The sequence below is a fragment of the Octopus bimaculoides genome, chromosome 7, assembly GCF_001194135.2.
Source record: "Octopus bimaculoides isolate UCB-OBI-ISO-001 chromosome 7, ASM119413v2, whole genome shotgun sequence".
In the NCBI taxonomy this organism is placed as follows: domain Eukaryota; kingdom Metazoa; phylum Mollusca; class Cephalopoda; order Octopoda; family Octopodidae; genus Octopus; species Octopus bimaculoides.
In genome coordinates this window covers 74,785,429-74,794,070 of record NC_068987.1, presented here as the reverse complement: position 1 = coordinate 74,794,070, position 8,642 = coordinate 74,785,429, and the positions used below count along the sequence as shown (strand labels likewise).

The window sequence follows — 8,642 nt, the reverse complement described above, 5'->3', positions numbered from 1 at the left end:
AAAAAAATGAAAGGAATAATGAAAGGGGGACAGAGAGAAAATAGAGAGGGTAATGAGTGAAGGACCATGTGCAATGAGGGAAAGTGTAAACAAAAGGAAAAAGGAAAAGAAAAAAGATGCAAGAAAACAACTCCCCCCCCCCAAAAAAAAATCCATGGCTCAGTCAAGAAGGGACAGTGCCCATAAGATTTGCAGATCATCCAAAATTGGTTAAATCAGTGTTTCTCAACTATTTTTTTATTGTGGACCTCTTTGATTCCTATTTTACTCAGGTGGACCCTTCTAGTCATTTGATGTTAAGAAGAAAAAAAAACCCTATTATATTTTTATAAGTAAATATTCTTAGGAATTGTATAAAAGCAATTGTTAAGATATTTTGTGTCTTGTAGAAGTGTAGCCAATTTTTTGCAGATAAATTTTAACAACAAAATCTTCTATGTACTTGCAGAAGCCATGTAGAACCCAGTCAAAAATCACTGGGTTACATTAATATGATTGATGTTCACTGCAAACATTGACAGGGCTACAAAGTTAAGTTGTGGTACATGGGGTAGGATTCCAGAGGATTGATGTTGGATAGGAAGGATAACCCAAAGTGCTTAGTGTGTGACTTGCAGAGGTAGGTGTAGGGACACACAGAAAAAAATGTGCTTGGAGACTTTAGATGTGTAGGAGTTTGGTTATCAGAGCACACAGAGCTAGAATGAAAGCCATAACGAAAAATACCTGATGTTTTAATGACTGTCAATTTGACCAAACCCTTATCAAACAGACATCATCAAATTCCAAATTCCTCACCACTTTGTCTTTTTTAGCTGTATGTAGGAGAACATTATCTAATGTCTTTTGTCCTCTATAAAAACACGTGTATGATTTTGAGGGAGATTTGGCTACTATTTCTAACAGGTTGAGTAACCAAATTGCTGCTCCCTCCACTCCCATCACTGATTTGGGTGTATAAATGTAATTAGCATAGGTGTGTGTACATTTGATTAATGTGTGTTTATGTACGTGTGCACATGTACATACACATGTGCACACACACACACACACAGCCAATGAATAAAGGCAGCAAGAGTGGGGGGGGGTATCTTTTTTTTCCAGATGTCCCTTCCTCTCTGATAGGCTGTGTTAGGGTGAGGAGGAGTAGGAAAGACCATTTAAAATTACAACAGGAAATAGGGGACACTGGTGCATAAACAAAAAGACTGGGCACTGGGAATAAAAAGAGTGGAGGCAATGATAGTGGAGGGAGTGGTGGTATGCCACTGATGGTTGTAGTAGTAGTAGTGATTGTTGTAGTGGTAGTATACTGCTGGCGACCGTTACAGCTGTAGTAGTAGTAGTAGTAGTGTTTGTGGCAGTAGTTACAAAGGTGGTAGTAGATATGAAGGTAATTGTGGTGGTAGTAATAGTGATGTTAGCCATGCTGCTTAATGTAGTGGTGGGGGGTACAGTTACCATTTGTGATGACAAGCAATGATGACGGACATGGTAGTGATCATGGCAGCACTATTGGTGATGGTAGCAGTGATGATGGAAGTGATAGTGGTGGTGGATGGTTGGCAGTAGTGGTTGTGATGGAGGTGGTAGTGTTGGTGATGGTGATAGTAGAGGTGGTGAGCATGTTAAGAATGACATTTGCAGTGGTGGAGATGGTAATGGAGTGTTGTTGTAATGGTGTAGATGATTGCTAGTGGCATGGAAGTCAAGTGGCAGTGGTGGTGCTATAGAGGTGTAAAGGCTGGTGGGTGCCAGATGGTGTGTAAAGAAGGTTGAGGTTGAGAGATTTGCGACCTCAGGATATAAACATCCTTGTCAAGATCTTGTAAAACTGCACCTCCAGGGAGAAAACGAATAAATAAATAAACAGGCCCTTTTGTCAGATGTTAGAAGTAAGTTTGGGGGGATCACCATTTTCTTTTGTCTTGGTGTTACTTGGTCCTATCCTGGGATTCATGTGGATTTGGGAATAACAGTAGTAGAAAAAATGGGAAAAGGATCTCTAATACAAGAAACAATAGTAAGGAGCTGTAAATGCCCTTAATTTTAAATGTAAGGCAACAGATATGGAATTTTGGTTGGTGGATGGATAAGATTGCTTAGATGTATGGAACATCTGGAAACCAAAAGAAAGAGAGACAGACAGAGAACACAAAACATAGTTTAGAGATCATAAATGTGAGTTCAAACACAACTGGATCCTTGGACACTAGCATATCTTTCTATATGAAACATAGTGATCTAGCAAGGGCAGTTCTCATACAGGCAGACCTACTAAAAAAGCGTACACTCCTCACATACATGCTCATTTTGGAGTTGGTTATTCAGTCTGTTGCCACTCAGAGTTATTTGATAGACTGATTGACGAAAAGATGAAAGATTAAACATAGTAAGAAAGTCACTTCAGCCTTTTAGCATTTAAATATATCTGACCTAAATATTCTACCTATTTTATATTCAAATTGGCTAGAGTTAGCCCCTCACACTTATCCTACAATGTCATCCTTGAAAATAAGCAATCACAACATAATGCATGATTAATTGAAAATAATGTGAATTTGACAAAGTAATCAGAATGTAATGTCCCTTGAAGGGAGTTAAAGAAAACTTGAAACTGTACAAGCATAAAGCATATATTTAAATAAAAGTAAACTCTACATTTTTGAGTACTCTGAATCATTGTTTGGTTGGTCTGTTGGAAACTTGTAACCAATGATACTAAATATTATTACTGCAGGCCAGATTTCAGTCTAGTGGTCTTATGTTTGGCACAGTTGACATACGGTATGTATGAGAAGTGTCAATACCCTCTGTCAAGATACAAAGAGAGAAAGAGGAAGAAACAGAGAGAGAAGGGAGGAAAAGATGAGAAAGAAGAGTGAGAAGAAAAGAAATAGACACTTACTCGATCCATTACATCCAGTATGACATCCCTGTTACTGATATCTGATTTTTCAACCATTTCTCTTGGATTTAAGTTGGTCCATTTAACATTGTTGGAATATTTCCTGCGGAATAATCAAAACAACAGAAATGACAATATAGCAGAAATACACAGCAAAAGAAATACCTTACTTCATGTGCGAGTGTGTGTGTGTGTGTGTTTGCATGAGACCAGACCTATACATGTTGTATTTTGGGCAGGGGTAGCATGAAGGCTGTATGAATTGACCAGACCTATCACTAAACATGTATCATCCTTAGCCATATCAATTTTCTTTACAGTGTGCACCAAACTATATCACTCAATAAAGAGAGTGTTTTGAGATTTGGTTGTCGTTTCTAGCAAATCATATGACCACATTGAAGTTCATTCATGCCTATAGTTTAATATAAACAAATGAAGTGAGGTTGCAGATACAAGAGGCATGGACATGTTTTGATAATTCAAAAACCATAAGACATTATTATGGACATAATGTAGATGTCTGATATCGAACTATTGGTACTTCCTTTGTAAACACTTTAAACATCCATGAGGTTAAAATGTATCTCTTTGTATGCACAACAGGTGTAAGTAGGTGTGTGTACTAGTATGAGCGTTTTGAAGTGTAATGCGTTAAAATTCTATAGTGACTCATGCTTACTTCCCTTGGTCCAGCAACAGTAAACATGTGACCTATAAAAGACTTTGGACAGGGATAGATTAGCAGATCCTTCTTTCATTGGAGCCTTTGACTCCTGATGGAGCCATTAGGAGGACATCATGACATGTCTGAACATTGCCAATTTACCTACACACACACACACACACAGAAGGAGAGAGAGAGAGAGAGAAAGAGAAGGTGGGGGAATCAACTCTAGTACTGGACTAGTGCTACTTTATTAACCACAAAAGATGGAAAGTAAAGTTGATGTTAGAGGAATTTAAACTCAGGAGTTTAGAAAGCCACAATAAATACTGCAAAACATTTTATCTGCCAACTAAATGTTTTAGACACAAGATGGCTATTAGAGACACATAGATAGGACATACAGAGATATACACATGCTGACATGCACATAGTTGTCTGTCTGTCTGTCTATCTCAATGACACTGTTTCTGTAACAGTGGCACTCATATACACTTATCACAAGATGTTAAGACAAGAATATAGAAACATACAAGCTCTCTCTCACACACACATACACATAACCGTTTCAGTTACAAATTCACCAAATCCACTTACAAAGCTTTGGTTAGTCAAGGGCTGTATTAGAAGACACTCATCCAAGGTGCCACACAGTGGAATTGAACCTGAAACCATGAGGTAAGGAGGCAAACTATTCAACCACTTAGTCACATCTACACTTAAATCGAATGTCCTTTTCTTTTATTAAGATGTGTATTTTGAAGGAATTCTGACTGCTATTTCTAGCAAGCTGAACATCCACTACAGGTTTTGTCATTGATTCCTGGTTGCCATACCTCTGGAAAAATACCTATGTATGTCTGGTGAATAAAAACTTGATAGTCAAGTGGCAGATTGGCAGAATGATTAGAGCATTGAACCAAAATGTGGTATTTGTTCCAGCTCTTTAGATTCAGAGTTCAATTCTTACCAAGATCAATTCCACCTTTCATCCTTCTGGAATCTTATAAACCAAAGTACTTGTCAAGTATTGAAGTTCATGGTTATCAATTAGCTGTCTTCCCTCAAAATTCCCATCCTGGAGCCTCAATCAGAAACCATTATAATTACTTAGTAGTAGTAGCAATAGTAGTATTAATAGTAGTAGCAACAGCAACAGTATTTTTTAATCTGTGTAGACCACCCATGATGGTGAATAGTGGTGGCAGGCACCTAAGCTAAGCTGAGCTGTATAGGTAAGGAGTGAAGGGGCATTTCAGCAGGCATGAAGAGAAGGGAAGGAGAAAGAGTGAGAGAAAACCCATAAAAGTATCAGGGTTAATCAGTCAGACCAAACTGGTGGTACAAACAGCAGTAGAGGAAGTAGCAGTAGTCGTAGTAGTAGTAGTAGGAGGAGGATTATAGTGACAGCAGCAGCGGTCTGCTTATGGCATTATTTGTTACCTACATATCCTTGAAGTGGTAGTATGCTGTTGTTGTTTAGCCCCAGGTGAAAACTGATCCAGTAGACCTACTTATGCGAGGAGTCATTCCAGTTGTACCTATCTAGTTTCTCTATTTCAGTCACTACATTTTGCAGTGTCTTTTATTAATGTTGTGATTTAGTGATGTTGCTAGTATTTTCAAATAGATTGATTTGCCACACACAAACCTTTGCACTGATAATGGTGGTGTTATTGTCACGAATCAATCCTGATAGAGAGGCACTATGACCAATGGAAATATTTTCCTTTTTTTTTTTTTAAAGACAGAGGGTATAATTTGAGTGAGAATTGGTTATTGTTTCTAATAGAGAGAGTGATGAAATACAGGTAGTTTTTATCAGTAGCATCTTCACAAGAAATGGTGGGTAAGGCATGTGAGATTTGACTTCATTGGCTCATTGAATCTAGCTCCCTTGCTAAGACTTGAACCTTGACTGCTTGGTTGAAAGCTAGAAATCCTAGTGATGGTAGTAGTAGTAGTGGCGATGTCGAAAAAATAATGGGTGGGGTACCATTCTTACTTGGTGGTCTAGATGGACTAGTGTAGAGGTGGGAGTTGTCAGTGATGATGATGATGTGGTAATTTAAAAAGAGAATGTAAGATAAGGGGAGGGAGAATCAGCAAGGGCAAAGGGGTGGATGCAGTGCAAAAGGCTAAAAGAAAAAGCAAAGTACATAGGAAAAATATAGTGGGTGTGTTCTGGTGCTGGTTGAGCACTGATTGGGTTCACTGCTATACTCCTGATATATTCACAAAAAAAGCCTCTGTGTAGTTACTCAACCAGCTAGAAATAGCAAACAAATCTTTTTATAAATCACATCTCAATGCCTTAAAACAATATGGGAAAGTCACAGTTCATCATTACCTGTGATCAATGAATAAGATGAAAACGACCTGTTGCCTCTAAAGTGTCCAAAATTTGATAAAATCGTCCGCAGAAGGGATGTAAAAAATTTTGTTTTTTAATAACTTATTCTCAAATTGCCCCCTTTCTCTATTGGTATACTAAACATTGTGTACAAAAGGTATAAAAATTCAACATAACCCTATGCATGCCTCACCAAAATATTACCATGCCCCACATTGGGAATCACAGATCACAGGTCTGTTGGTTCAGGATTGTCATGGGATAAAACAACAGGTAATGGTGAGAATAATAGATTAAGCTACCACCCATGTTAATGTGATGAAATGACAGAGTATTGTAGACCTGCTGGGTGGTTAAGTTTGCTTTTCAACCACAAGGTTTTGGGTTCTGTCCCACTGCATGGCACATTTGGCAAGTGTCATCTATTTATAGCCCTAGACCAACCCATCATCCTCAATCAGTAGTACTTTAGTGTATGATATGAGAAAGATTTGGCATTATTTCTGAAGGTGGTGAGCTGGCAGAATCGTTAGCACACTGGGAAAAATGCTTAGTGGTATTTCCTCCATCTTGATATTCTGAGTTCAAATTCTGCTGAGGTCGACATTGCTTTTCATCCTTTGGCTAGTTCTAACAATCTTTGTAGGGGTTCCTGTATTGAGCACACTAAATATCAAACACATGTGTAGGTAAGGACATGCAATGGGAATAGACAATAAACTGTTAGTGAAAAAGTGGTGTGTGCCGTCAGTAGAGGAGGAGAGCACTTATTGACAGAGAAAGGTATGAAGACTGAAGAAGATGAGGGGGTAGAAGAAATTGGTGAGGAGAGATCTTTCGATGCTAGCCCTCGCAATTGAGATGATGCAGGACTGAAGAAAATGGCCATTGGCCCTTGTGCGTGTGACTGGCTCTCATGCTGGTGGCACGTAAAAGCACCCACTACACTCTCGGAGTGGTTGGCATTAGGAAGGGCATCCAGCTGTAGAAACTCTGCCAGATGAGATTGGAGCCTGGTGCAGCCTTCTGGCTTGCCAGTCCTCAGTCAAATCGTCCAACCCATGCTAGCATGGAAGGCAGACGTTAAACGATGATGATATGAAGTGGTGCAGGATAAAGACAAGAAAAGATGAAATCAAGACATGGTAGGCCCAACAACTTATACAAGCAAAGATGTTAAAACAATATTTAATTAAAAATTGAGAGAAATAGTTTACTTACATTATAGACAAATGATTTTCAGGTCCAAAAAGCTTTGCTCCTTCCCAAAAGCAATCCAAAGGACTTATAATCATACATGGTAACAAGTCAGTCAGAATCTATCGAGAAAAGAAGGAAAAAAATTAGTTGTTAAAATCCCAGTGAAATAATAAACAAGTATTTGAAGTTAGATCACTAAAATATTCCAATTAGATTAATTAAAAACTTCTTTTTTTTTTTTTGCTGGTTTCAGTCACTGCATTGTAGCCATGCTGGAGCACCACCTTTAAGAATTAAATAGATCACACTCTCGAATACTACACTCTCAGAGTGGTTGGCATTAGGAAGGGCATCCAGCTGTAGAAACTCTGCCAAATCAGATTGGAGTCTAGTGTCGCCTCCTGGTCCACCAGCCCTCAGTCAAATCGTCCAACCCATGCTAGCATGGAAAGCGGACGTTAAACGACGATGATCATGAGGACATTGTCCCCTGTACTTATTAATCTGTTTTTTTTTTTACTGCTAAGCTACAGAATATAAATGTAAACAGTATAAATACATGCAAACACCATGACAAGCTTCTGTAAGTTTCCATCAACCAAATTCCATGCATGAATTACTGATTGACCTGAGACTACAGCAAAAGACATTCGTTCAAAGTGCCAAAGTGGTGGGACTGAACCCAGTTTGTTCAACTAAACTCTTGAAAGTGATGCTCCTGCACGGATGCCATCCAATGACTGAAACAAGTAAAAGAATAAAAAAACTGGATCAGGTGGTCAGAGAATTGAAGTTCTTTCTTCCTGGCACTGCAAACCACCACATAAAATCTTTCTACCACTGTCTTCCTGTCTGCTCTCAAGTCATGATTACAGTGTAGTGGAAATGATGAGAGATGAACTTAATATTATTTTAGCTACTCAACCAATATGACTGGTCATTTCTATAATGTAAGGTAGTGGATAGTTTCAAGAGGAATCGCGATTGTTATCTCATGTTGCCTTGTGTAGTTCTAGAGACTTGCCATGAAATATGAAAAGTACGTAGCTTTGTGTCAGTCTTGCTGCATAACACCTTATGCATGTGTCATGTCATCTACTACAGCCTTGCAAGAGAGATTTAGTAGGTAGAAACTGTTCAGAAGCCTGTCATATATATATATATATATATATATAAAATTGGCACTCTGTCACTTACAATGAAGAGGGTTCTAGTTGATCTGACCAACAGAACAGCATGCTTCTGAAATTAACATGCAAGTGGCTGAGCAAACATGTGAACCCTTAACGTAGTTCTCAGGGAGATTCAGTATGACACGGAATGTGACAAGGCTGGCCTTTTGAAATACTGAATTCAGATACTACTCATTTTTGCCATTTTAGTGGACTGGAGCAATGTTAAATAAAGTGTCTTGCTCAAGGATACAGGTTACTAGGATTTGAACTCACAACCTTATGATTGTAAGCCAAATACTCTAACCACTAAGCCACGTATATATATATATATATATATAT

At 38.4% G+C, this 8,642-nt stretch overlaps 1 protein-coding gene across 1 annotated transcript in view; it reads right to left on the bottom strand.

The window, feature by feature from the left end:
* The window catches only part of LOC106878151 (protein patched homolog 1), a 125,314-nt gene that overhangs the window by 33,768 nt on the left and 82,904 nt on the right, over positions 1 to 8,642 (bottom strand). Inside the window, exons 6-7 of the mRNA XM_014927283.2 lie at positions 7,150 to 7,247; positions 2,909 to 3,011 (exon numbers count right to left, since the gene is read on the bottom strand). Coding sequence (XP_014782769.1) covers positions 2,909 to 3,011; positions 7,150 to 7,247 — 201 coding nt within the window. The remainder of the gene's footprint in view (positions 1 to 2,908; positions 3,012 to 7,149; positions 7,248 to 8,642) is intronic.